The 20,924-nt window shown below is 36.9% G+C and overlaps 1 protein-coding gene across 1 annotated transcript in view; it reads left to right on the plus strand.

Moving 5' to 3' along the window:
* The first annotated feature begins 1,389 nt into the window (after positions 1 to 1,389).
* The window catches only part of CNTNAP2 (contactin associated protein 2), a 2,213,955-nt gene continuing 2,194,420 nt past the window's right edge, over positions 1,390 to 20,924 (plus strand). Inside the window, exons 1-2 of the mRNA XM_061165994.1 lie at positions 1,390 to 1,503; positions 1,668 to 1,986. Coding sequence (XP_061021977.1) covers positions 1,890 to 1,986 — 97 coding nt within the window. The 5' untranslated portion in view covers positions 1,390 to 1,503; positions 1,668 to 1,889. The remainder of the gene's footprint in view (positions 1,504 to 1,667; positions 1,987 to 20,924) is intronic.

Consider the following 20,924-nt stretch of genomic DNA (forward strand, 5'->3'; position numbering starts at 1 on the left):
CCACCATACTAATTATGCAGCGAACACACTGTACTGTTTACAGCGGACCTTTCTGAGACCTAACCATAATATTAAACTCAGAGTCTATTCCAGGAGTAGCCAAGTCTCCATAAAATTTTTTATTTATCTTGAAAGGCGAATGCTTATTCATTGCGTAACACCCAAAGACATGGTTCCTCCTCTTTTTTCCTCCCTAAACATCGTTAGATAGTTAGAAGACCAATAATTCTTAACGGTGTCAGTAAAGTCAGTGAAAGGATTGGTTCTGCAGAGACATAAGCATCCCAGTACTATTTGTAGACTGGCTGGAAGGAAACTGTATGGAGGATGGGGTGTGGAGAGGTGTGAGCTTGGGAGAAGAGCCTGAGATTTATTACTGAAACGATCTGAATGTGAGCAGAAAATCTGGGTCTCCCCAGATATTCGCAATTCTCAGTACTTGCAACACATCCGACACCCTGAAGTAGTTATCCTTCTGCCCGCTTGTTTCAGTTTTGTGTTTGGGTCTGTTTGTGTGCGCGTTCGCCCGGATGGAGTTCTCCTGGCCGTAGCGTGGTTTGGGTGTACGTGTGCATATGTACCCAGGAGGAATTAATTACATATTGAAAACATCTGCATTAGCAGCGTCTGCAGTCCGCGCTGCTCCTGTCGGGATGCTCGGCTCCGTCCCTTGGTGTTAGGACCACTCGGAAGACCTGCCAGTCGGACGCCTGATTCTGGTTCCCTGGGGGGGGCCGGAGCTCCCGGAGCCTGTACCATCTCTTGTCTGAAGGGGAGCAGAGGCGGCAGAGAGAAGGCGCCCGAGCGCAGGGGTGGTGTTTCCCGCAGCTGGGTTGGGGTTGGGGGGAGGCGAGGGGCCCAGGGTTGGAGCCGGGTTCCGCGATCACCCCACGAATTCCCAACTTCGGCCCCGCCTTCGGCCCGGGGTGGGGAAGAGGCGCGCGCCCCCCTCCTCGTCCCCCGCCCCAGCCGATGGACCGGGGCCCGTGGGCTCCTTCTCGCGGCTGTTTCCCCGGGAGGCGAGGGCAGGGCGGAAGGGCTGTGACAGCCAGAGGGGTACGGTAAGGAGGAGGAGGCGGCGGCGGTGAAGGAGGAGCCGGGGAGGGGCCTGGAGCCGCCGAGAGAGAGAGAAGGGAGGGCTTGCCCCCCAACACACACCGCCGCCCCCAGCCTAGCCCGCCGCCCCGCTTCCCTGGCGCTGCCGCCGGCGGCGGCGTCTCCAGCCCTCCGGCCACCGCGGCTCCGCGGGGCAGATGCCCCGCGCCGCGCCGCGCTGAGGCCGTGCGTGCGCCCGCCCGTGGCCGCGGGGCTGCGTGCTCCGTGCGCGCACAGTCCCTGCATGTGAGCTGCCGGGCGCCCGGGAAGCCCTCCGAGTCCCGCTGCCCAGCGGCCGGCCGGGGAGCGCTCGCCCGCAGGGGCAGCATCAGCACCGCCGCCGTCCCCGCGCGCGCTCCCCGCGTCTCCTGCATCCTCCGTTCTTCTGATTTTCCGCCTCGTCCCCTGGTGATTTTTCTTTTTTTTTTTTCACTGAGAAGGAGAGGGCGGGGTAGGAGTCCCCTCCTCCGTTCCTCCCCCCGCCTCCCGCTCCCCCCCCCCCACGCCTCCTTTTTTTTTTTTTTTTTTTCCCTTCTAGGTTTGAATTCTTTCCCCCTGACATTGGTTCGCAGAGCAAGAGGCGAGACAACACGCGCGGAGGGAAAAGGCAGGCTGCGATAGCCCTGCTGCTCCGGACTGGAGCCCGGAGCGACTGAGCGCAGAAGAAAGACGCAGGAGGGTCTTGGCTATTTCCGTGGTGCCCGAGGACGGCCCATCGCCCTCCGAGAGACGGACGGACGGACGGCGACTCTCCGCAGCGAGCCTTTGGAGTACCGCGAGCCGGGAGGCGAAGGATGCCCGGGGCTCGGGGAGCCCGCTGCGGGGCAGCGCTGTGGCTCGGGCTGCTCGGCGGCATCTTCTGCAGAGCCTGGACGGCTCCCGCCACGTCCCGTAAGTAGCCCTCCCGCCGCCTCGCTCTGCTCTGGAGCAGTTTCAGTGCCGCATTGATGTTCCACCCGCCCCGGGTACCAACTCCGAGGAGGTGCCTTCGCAGGTCTCGCCCTGCTGATGCGTGTGTGTGTGTGTGCGCGCGTGTGTGGTCTGTCACGCACTTGGCGGCCGCTGCAGCAGGGGAAAACTCCAAACCCCGCGCTCCGGGCTGCGGGGAGAGAGGGTGGTTGATGCTGGTGATGTTTCTGGAAAGTTGTTTGTGGTCATGGAGATGGGTTGGCGGCCGCTTGGTTAGAGTGGTACAGTGTCGGTGACGGCTTCTTAGGAGTTCTCTCTCCACTTCGGTGTGTTTGTGTAGACGGAGTTCATTGCCTTGGGCTTAGGTAGGTCAGGGAAAATGAAAAGTGAAACCGTGGCAAAAATAAGTTTATTTATGGTTTTAACTTTAAATGAGCGCGGCTTCGGGAGTGGGAAAGGAGCTTATTTTGAGCAGATTAGGCACCTATGGACTTCTGCTTGTCACCCCCACCCCGAGTTAATGACCGTTTGGTACTTGTTTATTAAAATGGAACACAGTGAATCTAGTATTGTAACCGAAATCGCTTTAATTGCCTGGCAGTGGAGTGTAACGCAGTCTGGAACTTGGGACAGGCAATGCCAAATATCTCTAATGCGGTAGTGAACAGATTTCTTGAGAATTCTCTGAAAAAAATGATGCTCTTTAGTATGTTTATCTCTGTGTGTTTTAGCTAGCTTTTTCTGAAGAAGATTGTTCATTTGTTCGTGAGGTTAGAAAGAGTAGAAAGCAATGGAAGATTCCAGCCCATCTTCTGCATTGCTTTAGAAGTGCATATTGTGCATCTAGAGAGGAAATGCATGAGCGCTTCTTTGGTTCAGAAAGAGTTAAGCACTAGAAAGATTGCCTGTAGGAATCTTAGGATGATATTCATAAGAAATACTTGTTTCTGAAAATGAATAAGCTGTTAAAGAATCATCATGGAGATTTTAGATTTTGAAAATAAGTGTTTTCCATGTAGAAAGAAAAGTTTAGTGTTATCCAGAATTCATATGTGAAGTATCTCTATCAGATTCTAGGATTCATTAAAATATCTTTGTCCATATGTTAATATTAATGCTCTTATTCCAGTGTGTAAATATTAATAAGAATAAACATTGAAAACTGACTTTATAAGTTGTGCTAAAAAATCTGAGTAATAATATCATATGATGATCCAGAATTACTGTTTTGACAAATTTTCCCAATTACAGTATTTGATTCTCTTTCATTTCAAGATATCATTTCAAGATAGAGAAGCCACTAAATTGTAATCTAAGTTTGTAATGAACTTGAAAAAAAAGTTTTAGTTTTTTCACAAAATAGATTAGACATAAAAATGTGATATGTTATTAATATTTAATGCCAGTTTTATAGAATTAAATATAACATGCAGCTTTAATGCTTGATATTAATATTTCCATAAATATGTAACTAGCTACTGAGAAAACTGTTCTGATGAAATTTCAGTTTCCATGTCAAGGTCTGGTTATATAGAACTAGTTGCCACTTTTCTCAGAAAATAAGCTCATTATACATGAAATTTATTGTGTTCACGGACTCAAGGCCCTCACATTGAGAGTTTTTCCTGAGTTCTGTATTTCATTTTTCGGTATACTTTAATTATAATGGATCCATCTGAAAAATTCATGTGTCAAGAATGGCTTACATGCAGTCTTTGGGTTACTATATTTTAAGAACCAAGAAGTTGTCATTTCCGAAATACATTCTTAGTTCTTATAACTTAAAATTCGGCTACAGGGAAGAGCAGAGACCATTACTTTTAAGATGGGTAATAGTTACGTTCAATTATTCAGGTTTATTTATTTAACTCTTATTCCTCACTTTTAAAACACTGTGTAATGGCTTAATTAATATGACATTTTCTTTCATTTGAATCTAAATTGTGGGACCAAACTCAGAGTTGCCCCCATTCTAGAAATGAATTAAACATGAGAGTGATTTCAATTTTACTGATCAGAACGAGCTTCACATACTCAGTACTTTAAATCTATACTTCTACCCTTAATGAAAAGTTTTGTTTGTGTAATATATGCAGCTCTGAAGAAGTTTGAGAGTTAAATTCTTAATACTAAAAACACCGAAAGGAGAGAAAAAATGGTTAACTACATGACTCTAAGATAATGAACAACTCAACCAGGAGAGGTCATCACAAGACAAAAAGTAGCCTGAAAATCTAAAAGTAATGTTTTTATTTGGTACTCATTTAAAAAATATGATGACTCTGCTAAAACTTACAGTTCCCAAATAACTTTCTAATATGATGGATATTTTTTGAAGATATAGTTAATATTTTAAAATTTCATAACAGCATCGTTTCAGATATACTTTGGCTTCTGGCTTATTTCTTCTTCCCTATTATTGAACTGTATGTATGAAGGCTGTTCCTGTTAATACTGCCTTTTTTATAACTAAACTAAAATAAACTTTAAAGAAGCTTATCTCTAGGATTAAGTGGAAATGGATTTTAATTTCTTGGCGGATAGTGGAAATGAGCTGCTGCTGAGCCAATGGAATCAGAGAGCCTTGTTTCTTGTACATGTATATGCACAGGGTACATATGTAAAGTTTAAGTTGAATATTTTACTCTTAGGGAGTTGCGTTTATTTGAACGCATTTGAAAGACCCTGACAGTACAGTTCTAAATGATGAGAAGCTTGAGCTAGCATTTAGTGAATTTAGTTTATTCTTAAAGTATACTAAATTTTGACTTAAACAGTGCTTTCTAATAAAAGTCGCTTTGCATTGTTTTATATAGCCATTGAACTATAATTTCACTGACTGTAGTATTTGAAAAGTGTGGGTTCAATTGATCAAATACTTTGTAGCAAACATGTTTTTACTTATATGAGCACAAATGTATATAAATATATATACATATGTTAAAATTCTTTAAATACATTTTATATAATATGTGTGATATATAACATATAGAGATATACTATTATTTAATATACATAATATTATATATTTATTATATCTAAAATATATGTGTATTTATATGTTTTCTAACAAATCTCTCAAGGGGTTTAAGTTGCTTGCACATTTATAGATAGGTCTTTTCATGTGCAATTATTTCAAGTACCTAAATAGACAATATCAAAACAGTAGTAAATTTGTCTTTTTTCTCTCTTTTGTTCACATGCCAACCTTAAAATGGTATCTTTTAAATAGTTGAATTAAATATAAAATATATAAGTAAACATGAAAGCAAATACTATTAGTTATACTGAACTTGAATATAGTAATAAATTTGTCTTAATTAAATGAATTTAATTTAAAAAGTGCTTTAGGTCAGTAAAATTCATTGATTGTTAAGAGGACGTACATTATTTATTTAATCCAAACTAATAAAAAGAAAAATATTATTCACTCATTAGAGATAAATATATGATCCTGATTTCATTGTTCAGGAAATGGGGATCTTTGTCTAAATTTTCTCTTTTAACATCAATAAATGGAAAAAGTGAGTAAAAAAAAGCAATCCACAGATTCAATGTAGTTTTTATAAACTTTTAAACATACAACACATCATCTTTAGACAAATAACATCAAAGGTGTTTGATGTGCATCATATATACTTTAAAATCGCATTTCTAGTATTTTTGCTATTCTAATTGGCAGGACATTTCAAGGTCTATAACTTCTCTGAGATTTTAAATCACTTCCCTTAATTATGAGTTCTTCCAGAGAAAATCTTAATAAGTCTTTAAAAGTGAACTAGTAAGTCAGCTTGTTTGATGTATCCTTTTCATGACTGAAGCATAAAAAGAATTCAGTGTACCGCCCCTTGGCTTGCTTCTCTTTTTTAAAGTAGATTTTGTTTGTTGTAAATGTGGTGAAGAATAAGGGGAGATTCTTGCTTCAAATCCAGTGGGTGATTATCTTAAAAATATTAAACACGTAGAGAACCACTTCTGCATATTATCTCTGTAGTGATTGATTTTAATGGAATAAAGAAGCAAATGGGTAATTTCAAAGTTTTCCCGTATCTCATTGATTTGAGGAGTGTTTTAGTTTATCATTTATCACTGTGTGCTAAGTTAAACAATAGAGTACATCATAATTTAAGCCTCAAAGTCTGCATTAAGGAACTAAAGGGAGTGCTATATTTATAATCAGTGTCTGAAGTTGAATGTTTGAGTGTTTCTAGATAAATACATATTATAAGATAAGTACATTGTCGAAAACTAAGATATATTTCTATAATCATCTCCTATTTGGTCATGGAAGAAATTATGTGTTTAGTTTTTCCATGTTAATATGTAAGAATAATGACGAAGTGATCTTTGTATAGGCTTTAACTTTTCAAATGAGACTCATACAAGAGAATACTTCTCAATGGAATGATCAGTTAAAACTGCATCTTCCCATCTCCTGGGATCTTTAGAACCTGCCTATTTTAGTTCTGGCCAACTAAAGAGATTGTTGGTATTTGGAAGTGCCCCCTCTTTCTCTGTCCTAATGTTTTATGTGGAGAAAACTGCACTTACAACCTTCTTAGCCTCTATCTCTGCTGTTCACTCATCCCACTCCAGGTTATGTGGAGTGACTTAACCTGCTAGGTGACTTTGGGAGAAGGACCTAGTTTAGCTGAGCCCCTCCACCTTCTTTCTTCCAGGTTTCCTACAAAAGGTGTAGTAGTTTCTACTAAAAGACATGCAAGAGTAGGCTATGCCTCTGCAGTAATTTCTGTGGTAATATGAGGAGTCTTATGATGTTCAGCTCTTCTTATGGGTAGAGGGCCTGTTTAATTTCAGAATTAATGTTAATGTATCCCATGGTTGTCATGTAGTGAAGCACTTTTCTTCCGTATCTGCACTTATTACGTAAAGGGTGATATTTGCTCTCCATCTGTGACTTCTTTTTTAATCAAGAACTTAGAGCGAGAAAGGAGTGATGTTTATTGTCCTCTATCAAGCCCCAACATATGAAAATTGCCAGTAATAAGCTTATTTAGCATTGAACTGTACGAACATTGTTAAAAACCATCAGTGACTTAAGACTTGTTTTTCCTCCTGGAGGTTGAGTTGGAGAATTGACTTACTGTAACTATGATCTCCAAGCCCCTCTATTCATTCCTTCTTTCATATGTGCATGGTCCTGTTAGTGATATTTATTTTAGAGAGACATTTAAAAGAAAACCATTTGTTTATCTGGGGTTAACATTACCATTTAAAACACACATCTTGGTTGTAGACTTTAGTAGCTCCGCATTCAATTCCATGCTGTCCATTTAAGCATTAGGTGAATTTGACATACCTTGAGTTGGTCGTTACTTCCTATTCGTGTTCCTACTGCACAGTCATGAAGAGTTGGATGATTTGGATCAGTTATTCTACAAAAGAAACAGAAACATTTGGACTTTGAAGACAAAGTTTGACTGATTTCCTTGATTGTAAATTTCAAAAAAGAGCTTGTTAAACTCTTACTTAGTTCATTTTTGGGGTAGACTATTCATAATAACAGCTTGAAGTAACTAAATTTTTTATAGCACTCCAGATTTTAAAACCTCCCCTGATAGTAGGAAATCTGGAAATAAAGATGTATTCATTGGCTCTGAGTTTGTTTCTGAAGAGATCACATTTTTGGTATACTATAAAAATGCTACAGAAATACAGGCAAGCTCCCGAGGGCCGTAGTCAACATTTTCCTTATGATTCACATTTGTTTGAAATACTCTCGTAAACATACATAGTGACATATTCTTTAATGTTTTTATATTTAGGAAGGAAGTATAACTAGTTCCTGAGAATATTTTGTACCAGGAAAAATGATCCCCAAAGATATATAAGGTTCTTCTTCCTATTTCCACTTCACCCCTGCTTGGGTGCATAGTCTTACTAATGAGTTTGTATCATAGAAGATGGTGAATGAAGGTTAACCCTAACTCTGTCTTGTGTGGTGCACCTACATTGGAATCAAGTTGTAGAAAATTTAATTAAATTCAATAGGGATTTGCTCACTTCTATGCATTATATGTCATGTTGAAAAAAAGTACATAAAAAGACAAATTTTGCCTTGACTCACAATTTTCTCCTAGCCACTATAACAATGTCCGCTAAGTCATTCAATTATGATATTGTTTAAAAAGGAATGCACAGGTGAAGTAAGTACCTGTGCTCTGAATTAACAAAACAACTTATTCTGGGGTGAAATAGTACCATGCTTTGCCAAAGAATACATTTACCTGTAAGAATATTCTCTTAAAATGGAAGGTGCTTATCGTTACTTGTAAATCATGCAGACTCAAACAGTTATTGTGAACTAAGGTAAATTGTATATTGATTAAAATGCGTCACTCAACTCAATTTTACTAGGTAGTCATCTCTTACTTAATGGGAATCAAGTTATTAAGCAACCTTATAAAAGCAAATGTTTACTTCCATATCATATACTCAGTAGATGATATACATATTGTGCAAAATATGTGAACAGAAGGACTACATGAAAAAAAAGTCAGCCTAATTATGTAATGTGGCAAAATTTTAGCATACTTTAGAGATAAAATGTGTTTAAAATTTGGTAATTACACATGAATAATTACTTCATTAAATTACTTAATTGTTAATAAATTTAAGCTTGAAATTTATAGAATGCATGTGGTATATTTGAAACATTTTTGATTCAAGCAAAAATATATCTGGAAATCATTTATGAATATCAGTTTTTCAAACGATTAAATGAATATGTTATTAGTTTATTGATTTTAATGTCAGCTGATCTAAAAACATGTGATCCAGACTTTTTTTTCCTCCCTACACACTAAAATAGTGTGGCCACAATAAAATATAAGTTTGATGCCATCATCAAGATAGTGCTGCTAACCTATTGTGGCATTTTTTTCTCAGTGAGTGTGAATATCGCCACAAAATCAAATCCTTCTGGACGCAATCCACCAGGCAACCACAGAAAATCTCATTAGATTTGATCTATAAAATAAAACTTTATTTTTCACTTATGTAGGTTATCGTCCCTGGAGGTTTTTCAGCTGACTTTTGTTAATGAGAAACTATACTTGTTACTTAAATCACATGACTAATATTGAGAATGTTATCACGTGGAAAAAATACTTTTATGTCTGCTTTATACAGTAGAAGAAGTTGTTAATGGTGGTGATGAAATCTCCAAGAGTACAATTTCATCGTACGTCTTGCACGTCTGTAGTATATGTGAGATTTACTCAAGTGTCTTAACATAGGCATGTAGGTTTCTCCTGACTTGTTTAGAGCAGATTCTGGTGTTGTTGGCTATCTGGAGTATGGAAGTAAGAATAACCGTTTAATTGTGTCAGTTGACAAAGATAATACTGTTAAAGATATCAATGTGTCATCATTGGGTATTTACATTGCTTCTGCTATCTCCTGCATTGGAAGGTGGGTTCTTTACCACTAGCGCCACCTAGACAGCCCCACAAACATAAACAGCCTCCTTCCTATTTATATACTGATGTGTTTGTGTGGAATTGATGTCAAAACTGGAATGCTTGTTCAACAAGTATATATCATTTCTCTAATAAATGTTTCCTGATTGAGTTCTAAAAACTTGCAACAATTGCCTTTTCAGCACCAATCAGTTGGTGTTCTTTTCCAGAACTCTAGGCATCAATAGAGATTATGATGCTTTAAATCTTTTTTCCAGTTGACATGAATACCGCTATTTGTTGATAGTATACTTCAGGTCAAGCCGTACTCTCTAGATGTATTGCTCTGCTGTGCTTAGTCGCTCAGTCATGTCTGAGTCTGTGATCCCGTGGGCTGTAGCCCCCCAGGCACCTCTGTCCATGGGGATGCTCCAGGCAAGAGTACAGGAGTGAGTCGCCATGCTCTTCTCCAGGGGATCTTCCCAACTCAGGGATCAAACCCAGGTCTCATGTATTAACTCACTTAATACAACAGTGCTCCAGCTTGCTGATAAGAAAGCTAAGGCAGAGAAGTAAAGTCGCTTTCCAGGCCACTTGTATGATCTGTCCACACAGTCTGTGCTCCTAACGATGGCACCACTGGCTAGGTGAAATATTTTGTCATTGATTTCCAGTTCTCTATAACTGAGTTTCAGCTTGCATCTAGGCAGTATTTTAAGGATTAATTATCTGCTTAAGTAGAGTTATAGGGAAAAAAATACCTGTCGTCATAATGTTTCTATGTCAGTGATAACATTGAATGATAATAATGGAAACAATGTTATTTCTGTTTTAAACCTCTTCATAATAAACTGATTTTACAATGGAATTCTATCTTGTGAAACTATTTATTTAAAGATACAGAAAATATTTGTTATAATGTTTTGTCAGATAGGAATAAAAGCTGTTTAAAACTGGTCTTCAGGAAATTTTGCAGTCTGTATCCACAACTGCAAATAGTATTGACATTACTAAAGGTTAAAAGTTGATACCCCTGTCATCTATAACCAGTGTTTTGAGAATGAATTTCAAATGATAATTAATCATAAAACTTTTCTTGGGAGTCTTGTCAGGAGGGAAACTTCTTTATCTTTTAATGGCTATGGGAAATTATTTGTCTCAAAAATATTTGTCAGTTCTGATGCTTAAATACCCCTGGTATCTATTCCTCTTTGTCCATCCCTGTGACCACAGTTCTAGTTAAGATTTCCAGCATTTCCATCCAGGCATTAACTTAGCAGCCTCCTAGGATGCCTCCTTGCTCTTAATCATTCTGCTCTAGTTTACCATCAATACATATGCCAGAAATCTTTCCCCAAACACGAATCTTCTCATGTGCTCCACTTCTCTGGCTCTTGTCTGTCCCTGTGATGTCATCTCCCCTAACCCAACATTTGCCCTCCAGAGCCTTGCCATGTCGCATTCCTTGCAACTTCTTCAGTACAACATGCTGCTTCTAATCACATTTCTTTTATGCTGTCTTACTTTCTGTTCCCTCCTTCTGAAATGCTTTTTCCTATTTTGTGTATGCTGATTTTAGAAAAATCTAATACATGCCCCAAACCTGAGAACTTTGGAGCAGATTGGAGGTACCATCACCTCCCTGTGGTGATTTGGTCTAATTGCAGGCAAAATATCAGGAGGATAATAAGCAGTTCCTTTGCTATTTGCACTTGTAAGGGGTAGACCAATGACAGATAATACAAGTTACCTTACATTATCTAATATTAGAGTGAGAAATTATCCAAATTGCTGACACTTGTCATGCAGTGATAAGCACAGATACTTGTTTATCATTATTTATACATGAATATTAATCTGTCACTTTAAGGGAAAGAAAGAAACGATGCTGTGTCAGCTCTATGACATCTCAAACCCTTTTGCTACATGGCTCTATTTTATAGCATTTTCTATATTTCAGTTAAGCCATATGGTTGGTCAGACTCATTAAAAGAGAAGCATGATTGCCCTTTTCAAAACATGCTGTTTCAAAGAAATACCTGTAATCTGCATGTGAATTGAAGACAGATGTCAACAAAATAATTATTGTGCCTAACAGGTACTTTAAAGAGAGTGCCTAAGTTGTCAAAAAATCTTGTAAATGATAGAGTAGTTGCAGAGAAACTTGATAATTGCATATATTTAGTGTATATTATCCAGCATATTAGTTGATATTGTCAAAATTGCTGTGGGATATTTAGTGAATTTCATTTTGATCTTTAACATAACAAGAATATTCTTTGATGAATACAAAAAATAATCACTTATATTCTATGTTTGTTTATATTTTGAATTAACTCTTCTTGTCCCTACATTTGAAACTTTGTGCATGCTGCACCTCATCCTTAAAATATCCTCCAGCCTTGCCTTTTCAAAGTCTGCCATCCAGCTAAACCTGTTTAAAAACTTCTAAGCTTTACAATGATTCTCCAGCACTACCTGCTGATAATACAAGTGACTCCTGTTTAACCCCTGGTCTGCATGGGCACAGCCTATGTTTTGTTCTTAGATTAATGCATAGAAGTGTGCCATTGTATCAAAAGAGCTAGACTTCAGTGTATACCTTTTACCATATATGGCACTGTACTCGTTGCATTGAATTATCATATAAAATTAGACAGCTCTATTTTGAAATACTCAAAGCATATATTGAGGGTGCTCAAAAAATTAAAAACTCACAGATTTCACATTTATACAGTTTTACTTTTATCAAGTTATCCCATATACTAATACACAATCTACATTTTCATAAATCCATGCTGTTAGTTCTAGCTGGGCTTTAAGGTAATAACAGCTTAGTATCTTCTCTATAGTCTATTGCTGTAAAGTATTTGAAGACAGATATCATGAAGTCTGATTAAATTTTAAGTCACTATTTTGTAGATGGCTAGTTAACATATCAAAGATTAATATAGCTATTAAGAGAAAACATTGTGATTTATATTTATTTATATCCCTCAAATGACCTATAACATTTCTGGGTATGTAAACATAAATAAATATAATCTATATGCTATTTGAATTGATAGATGAGTTCTATATATAAATTATGCAAATATCTAGATTGTAATGTCATGTAAAGATTCTTTTATCAGTTCTACTGATATTTCTATAGCTAAATGCAATGTAATCAGTAGTATAATTTTAATACAATATTAGTTACAATAAAGCTTATCTGTAAGTAATAATTCTTGTCTTAGAAATACTGCCTTAAAACTGACCCATCTGTATGAATCACAATAATAACCAAAACAAAATATAACAGACTATTAAAAATAATTTTAAAGCCTAATTTACATCTTTTTTTTTGTCCAAACTGAAAGGCAACATTCTTGATTTGCAGTTTATTGTCTGTTCTTTGCCCAAAGTATATTAGGAAAATATTACTGCAATTCGAGTAGTCTTCATATCATGGAAACATGTTTTAATGTTACATAATTATTGTATACAGTGATCTGAAGCATTTCAGTTTTACAGAAAGTATATCATTACCCAAAACGTAAGTTTTGAAATTTAAAATGCATCATTACTGCACATTTTTAGATGTGAAAAAATTAGAGTAATATATCCGAATTTAAAAGAGATTTCAAATCTTGTAAATAAAAATGACACGTTCTTCTATTAAATTGACATGAATGGAGCTTTTTGTAAGAGGCTTTCAGATCTGTTGTTTGCTCATTTTATATGTCTATAATTATAGTATTTAGAGCATCTCATACTGTGTTTGTTTCTACGTATTGAACTTTCAAATGACAAATGTACTAATGGTGGAGCCAAAGACAAATTGTGCTAGCAGCTGAATTACTGGCCTGCTGAAGTTGCCTGTGACAATGTTGCCTGAAGAATAATTAAAAAATAACTACTCAGAAACATGCATGAAGATTAGCTTGTTTTGGAAAATAGTGACCTAGGTCTGGACCTAAAATTATTTCTCATTATTTTATTCGTTATACTCTTAATAATCTTTCATGTAACAAATTCAGTTTATAAACTGAATGTTTATAAGCTGAACATGCTAATTTTAGTGGGAAAGATTAATAATAATATAATACCACTTGAGTCAGTGATGACATGCAACCATCTCATCCTCTGTTGCCCCCTCCTCCTCCTGCCTTCAGTCTTTCCCAGCGTCAGGGTCTTTTCCAGTGAATTTGCTGTTTGCATCAGGTGGCCAAAATATTGGGGCTTCACTTTCAGTGTCAGTCCTTCCAATGGACTATTCAGGGTTGATTTCCTTTAGGATTGACTGGTTTGACCTCTGTGCTATCCCAGGGACTCTCGGGAGTCTCCTCCAGCCCCATGCTTCTGTAAGTCACACATTTTATTTGTTTCTTTATCTCTCATTTCAAAATTGTTTTCACTATCCTTTTTTGTAATGTTCAACCTTAGCAACTTACCTCAAGTCTCTTTTATTTACTAGGTATGTTAGAATTTCAATTAAAATTGCTCAGTCATCTCAGTTACTCCAGAGGCAAGTTCAACAGTGAGTGATTAACCAGATCCTCTCTGTTACAACATTTTAGTTGGAACCTAAAGAATGAGAAGGAACTACATAAGGAAAGAGAAGAGGAGAAGTGTTCCAAGCAGAAGAGAACAACTATGCAGTCACCACATTGGCCGAGTTTGGACCTTCCTCTGATTGGGATGTAGCTCATGACTTTGAAATAAGTCTTTTGTAAAACAGATGAGAAAAAATAAAGTTTTGCAAGAGTAAATAATACTGCCTGATAGTTTATCAACAAATAGAAGGGGACTACATTTTTGCTGGACAAAATATAGAGAATAAGCATGTATTATCTTTAGTAAGAGAATAATGTTTTACCAGTATTGTTAAAAATAAGCATTAAGAAACAAGGCTATGGTTTTTCCAGTGGTCATGAATGGATGTGAGAGTTGGACTATAAGGAAAACTGAGCGCCAAAAAATTGATGCTTTTGAACTGTGTCATTCGAGACGACTCTTGAGAGTCCCTTGGACTGCAAGGAGATCCAACCAGTCCATCCTAAAGGAGATCAATCCTGGGTGTTCATTGGAAGGACTAATGTTGAAGCTGAAGCTCCAGTACTTTGGCCACCTGATGCGAAGAGCTGACTCATTGGAAAAGACCCTGATGCTGGGAAAGATTGAGGGTAGGAGAAGGGGATGACCAAGGATGAGATGGTTGGATGGCATCACCGACTCGATGGACATGGGTTTGGGTGGACGCCGGGATTTGGTGATGGACAGGGAGGCCTGGCGTGCTGTGGTTCAAGGGGTCACAAAGAGTCGGACACAACTGAGCGACTGAACTGAACTGAAAAAACCTTACAATCTATGAATAAACTTGACTATCAGCCAAGTCAATTAATTTATGACAACCAAGAATATACAGTGGGGAAATTATAGTCTCGTCAATAAATGGTGTTTGGGAAACTGGACAGCTGTATGCAAAAGGATGAAACTGGGCCACTATCTTACACGGTACGCAAAAATCAACTCCAAGTGAGTTAGAGACTTGAATGTGCCACCTGAAACTATAAGAATCCTACAAGAAAATGTAAGTCATAAGCTCCTTGATTTTGGTCTTGGTGATGAGTTTTTAGATCTGACACCAAAAGCAAAGTAAGGAAGTAGGATGACATCAAACTAAAAAAATTTGTCATAACCAAGGAACCCATCAGCACTGTGAAAACGCAACCTCCAGAATGGAAGAAAATATTTGAAAATCCTATGCTGTATTTCCTCTTTATCCACGGTTTCTCTTTCCAAGGTTTCGCTTAACTGAGGTCAGCTGCAATCTGAAAATATTAAATGGAAAATTCCAAAATAAGCAAGTGGTAAGTTTTAAATAGTGCACCATTCTGAGTAGCTTGGTGAACTTTCATGCCTTCCGTCTCTGTCCCGCCCAGGAAATGAATCATTCCTTTGTCCAGAACTTCCTCCCCCTGAAATACTTAGTAGCCAAACTCGCTGTCAGATTGACTGTCCAGATTTCAGTTTGCAGCACTGATTGTGGCAGTGCTTGTGTTCAAGTTACTGAGGTTGCTAAGACCTACAGTAAGACCGAGTCTTCTATACGTACAGCATTGTACCGAAGGAAAAGGAAATATATGCTGGTTTTTATGCTGGACCTCAAGTTGCAAAAGTTATGGACCTTCTGTTACAGTATATTGTTATAATTGTCTATTATTAGTTACTATGCCTTATTTATAAATTAAAGCTTAGGTATGTATGTATATATAGGGAAAAACAGTATGTATATGGTTGGTACTATCTATGGTTTTAGGCATCCACCTGAAATCTTAGAATGTATTCCCTGCAGATTAGTGGGGGTCTGCTGTTTTCAGTAAGGGGTTAATATTCAAATATATAAAGAACTCATGCAGCTCAAGAGCGAAAAAAGCAAATCATCTAATTAAGACTGGACAGAGGATCTGAATATTTTCTTGAAGAAGACAGAGAGCGGAAAGCACATGAAAAGATGCTCAGCAATAGTAGTCATCAGGGAAATGCAAATCAAGAGGACAAGGAGCTATCCCCTCACACCTGTTAGGATGATAGTTCTCGAAAAGATAAGAGCTAACGTGTTGGTGAGGAAGCGAAGAAAAGATAACCTTTGTGCACTGTTGGTAGGAGTGTAAATCTGTGCATTTACTATGGAAAACATTATGGGTGTTCTTAAAAAAATTAAAAATTGTGTTACTGTATAATTTAGAAATTTTCCTTCTGAATATTTACCTGAAGAGAATGAAAAGACTAATGTGAAAAGACATATGAAAATATGAAAAGACATAATAACCAAGATATGGAATCAACCAGAGTGTTCATTGAAAGGAGAGTGGATAAAGAAGATATATTGATATATCACATATATAGTAGAAAATTACTTAGCCATAAAAAGACTGAAATCTTGCCTTTTTGCCACACAGGATAGGACCTAACGGATATTATGCTAAGTGTGATAAGTCAGAGAAAGAGAAATACCATATGATCTCACTTATATGTGAAACCTAAAAATCAATATATTAATCAATCAAGCACATGGTTACAGAAACTAGATTGGTGGTGGCCAGGTGGGGAGTTGTGGGCATAGGCAGAATGGTGAGGGTGATCAAAAGGTACACACTTCCAGTTATAGAATGAATAAATCATGGGGATGTGATGTACATGGTGACCATAGTTAATAACATGGTATTACATATTTGAAAGTTGCTAAGAGGGTAAAATTTTAAAGTATTCATTACAAGAAAAAAGATTGTAACTCTGTGGTGATGAAGGTTACCTAGATTTGTTGTGGTAAGCGTTTCACAGTATTTCCAAATATCTAACCATTATGTTGTACACCTGAAGCTCATACAGTCTTATGTGTCAATTATACCTAATTTTTTGTAAAGAAAGAGAACATCTTACACTCTATGAATGAGCTACACTATCATCCAAGTTGGGTGTCTGAAATAAAAAGCATATACATTTCTACACATAGACTATTACATAAATTACTGCACAGAGAATATTCTGCATAGATTTGGGTGCAGGGTGGATGGGGATAAGGTGTGTCTCTTCATTGCCATTTAAAAAGATATGCCATTTTCTAAATTTTTTGGAAAACCTGATCTGTTTCTGTTTTGCCTTGCTTTGTTTTTTTGTAGTTTTTAGCTGATTATGTGACTGAAAAGTAGTTGAAATCTATTTTGGTTTTAATCTGAAACAGCAAATTTTGCTAGGTGAATGTCACTGAAGTAAACAAAAATCAGGATAATCTATGTGAGTGTTTTATGTCTGTATGTATGCAATTTATTTATGTATGTATTATGTATGTATGTATGTTCATTTATTCACCACCCATGAATCTTAGATTCAAGGGGTCTTCTCTGTGTCAGGGTTCATAACTCTGTTATTATCTGTGGCAAGATTCTCTATTGTCAAAGCTGAATTTCTTAAATATGTGAAATAATATCCTTAAATATGTGAAATAATATCCTTTACTATGAAGGGATATCTCATCCTAGAATCTCCTAAAATAAAGATTACTGTCATATAATGTTCTATAGTCATTGCTGAAAATTATTTTTCTACTGGACCCCTGCTCAAATGTTTTGACATTAATTTGGTGAACATGTGAATTTTTTTTAAAGAATTTACATATTATTTTGGAAAAGTATCTGTTAATGCTTATTAACACAGACTTTCATGTAAGAAAGGCTGGATTTGGTTGTAGTTCTGTTCCTCAGTGACCATGGGCAAATTATCTAAAATTTGAGCCTCAGATTTCTGATATTTAAAATGATGAAATAATAATGGTACCTTCACGAAAGGCTTGCTATAAGGATGTATAGTGAGTGGCACATGATGGTAGATTAATTTCAATAATTTGTTATTTTTAATGCATTTGATATTTATTGTACAATGTTTATAAATGCTAGACTATGTAGATATTGCAAAATTATGTGTAATTGGCTCAGACATTTGTTTCATAATTTAGTTGGGAAGCTGACACTTACATTTGGAATAATTAGCAACGGTAAGACCAATATATTATTTAATTTTCATGTAATACCACATGTAAATGGTCAACAAGGGAGGTAATATCGCATTTTCTTAATGAAAGAATTAATTGAAGGAAATCATGCATATATCATCTATATTAATTGAATTTATAATTTGTTATAGGAGGCAATATAAGTGGAGCTATACACACAGCGATGTTAGTATTTAAAAGTCATTTATTTTAAAAGTATACTCTTGTTAAAAAGGGAGAAATTACTCAAGCAGTATAAAATAATTAATCTATTTAGGAGAGCCCATTTTACAGTGTAGTAGGTATTCCATTACCTTACTCACAAATGTGTCTGAAAACCCACAACATTTGCAAATTAGAGAGCTTGTAGTCACGAGGAACATATCCAAAAGCATAAACATTTTTACTGTAACTTGTCAGCCATATGGGCAGATGGTATAAAGCTTGTTTTCTGAAATGTGATGGAAAGTATAAAAAGAAATTTGACAATTTTTTTCATTTCTGAATTTGACTATCCAAATAGCTAGAAAACTGGGAAATCAGTGGTATTATTTTAAGACCCTGAAAATCAGTGCCCAGGATTTTTGGAGGTTCAGCACTTAGCTGAAATTGTTTATAACATGTTTTTATTATTAATGGAAACATCTGAGTGTCTATTAAAAATAGATCACTGTGGTAAGCTCTGGGGATTATGAAAACTTTGGAGACAGCGTCTCTGTCCTGAAGGGTTTTATAATCTCTATGAAGGTAGAAGAAACTGACAGTTAAACTTTTTAAATAAGCAGCTTTGCCTATACTAAAAGCTATGTAATTTCTTTGCCAAGGCCCAGGCCAAATTAACAATTATGTTTTGCTACATTAAGGTATGAATTGAAATGATAGGATCATAAAACTGATGGAGAGAGTTAGTCACTAGAAAATTATACTGTGAGACGTATTCTGAGACCCTGTCAATATTCCCTAGTGAATATGTCAGTATTTCTCTGTGACTCAGGTGAGCCCTGAGGCCATGACTGGTCCCTGCCTTGCAGCCAGCCTGAGTCAGACCAGGTGATGGCGTTTATCATTTTCTGTCTGACAGTGGTGGAGTATGTATGTTAGATATTTATTTTTTCAATTTCCAACTTCCTGGCCTTAGGATATCATCAACCATCTTGGAAAATATTTTCTCCTTCCCTTCCTCAAATTTTGAATACTCTTTTCAGCGAAAAGAGGTGGACTTATCATTTAATTTATAGAAACAGGAGGATGAAGGAGAGAGTGAAAAAGATCAACAGTCCCCTTTTACCTCCGGGAAATTTAAAGCAAGTCCGGAGTTACCGCTCATGGTTTTTTATTACCTGTGTGTCTCCTTTTCTTCTGCCTACTCCCATCAAACAGGAAGATAGATAAGTTGAGGTGGAAGGAAACTGGGTTATAGTAGTGAAAGAAAAATCACTGATCTTCATCTGTCTGGTAATAAAAATGAGCAATAAGAGAAAATATTCATGAGTGTTTTGTATCAAATGACTTGTTCTTTCTCACCAGACACCAGGATATTAGGCGTAAAGAAGTTAAATGCTGCATTCTCTTTGAAAATTAAATTCATTATTTAATATATTGACACAAAACACATTTAAATCTGAAAGAAATCAAGGACAGTTGAAAAACAGTACATCCAGAGTTGAGGAAGGGGTAGAAATGTGAAGTGAACTAAGTGCTTTAACATAGTTATATGGATACGATTTTCAGAAATGTGTATCAGTTTTTATAATTACATTCTAGTTAGTAGGTATTGCCTAAATGATTTTAATATCAAAAGGAATATTTGTTTCATTATGCAAAAATATTATTTTGTTCCTGGACAATATTGTCTATAGGAGAGATCATTCCAGACTCAGAAACATCAATACTAATATTTGCAGTAACTCAATGATACTTAGCTTAGAGAATTTAGGTAAGGAGAGAAGTAACTTTGATGATTTAATACATGGATGTATATGATTGAAGCAACACTTATTCATTGAATAAGAGGCAAGTTCCTAAATAATATGTTTTCAAAATGTGTTGTTTATAGCTGACTTTGAAGAAGTATATAATATTGAATGTAATTAGGATATACTTTCACATAATAGTATCTTATTGATATTTTAACTCAATAGTTACAGGGTATTTGCAGTTATTTTTAGTGTGATTAATGGTAATATGCCTCATATTTTTAAGTATGAATACATCCCCCTGGCATTACTGTGCTATATACTTCAAATATTTTCTCATTTTAGTAAGATTTAGTTGATTGCTATATACTTTGGGAAGATAATGGTTGAGCTTATTAAAGATGTATGCATTTTACATAAAGGCTATGTGTACATAAATGCTAGCAAGTCAAAGGATTGTTAGAAAATGTATCTTGTATTCTTATTACATTTGATTCCATACAAATTGCTTTTAAGGAATGTAATATTAAAAGGTTATTTCAGAATTCGAATAATACACCAATTCCACAGAGGGCAATATAGAACTTGATCTGTTTTTATACTGTTAGTGTCTTTGCAGCTTAACTTTTCAATGTTGGCCATACATCAAAGGCCTTCACTTTTGACATAAAATAAAGCACAACCTGCAAGTGCTGGATGACTGTGTCTCTGAAACAAACCCAAGCAGTGTCTATATCGCAGGTTATAATCTTTATCTTAGATTTTAGCCTATGCAAAAAAATGCTTTTAAGCAGATGATTGGCTTACTTAAAATACTGGCCTGCACGAGGTTATACATGGGTGCTTGTTGGGCATTGAGGACTCGGCAGCACTGGCCATTACTGGAGCTGGTGTTGAGGAATTTGATGTAAAAGAAGGAACTTGAGAAAGTAGCACTTCTTACCTGTTTAGATGCACAGGAACCACTCGGCAGACTTGGATGTAGTTGGCCTGGGGTGGGACCTAAGATGTGGCATTTCTAACAGGCTCCCCTCCCATGTGATACCG

This window comes from Dama dama, chromosome 18, assembly GCF_033118175.1.
Source record: "Dama dama isolate Ldn47 chromosome 18, ASM3311817v1, whole genome shotgun sequence".
Lineage (NCBI taxonomy): Eukaryota > Metazoa > Chordata > Mammalia > Artiodactyla > Cervidae > Dama > Dama dama.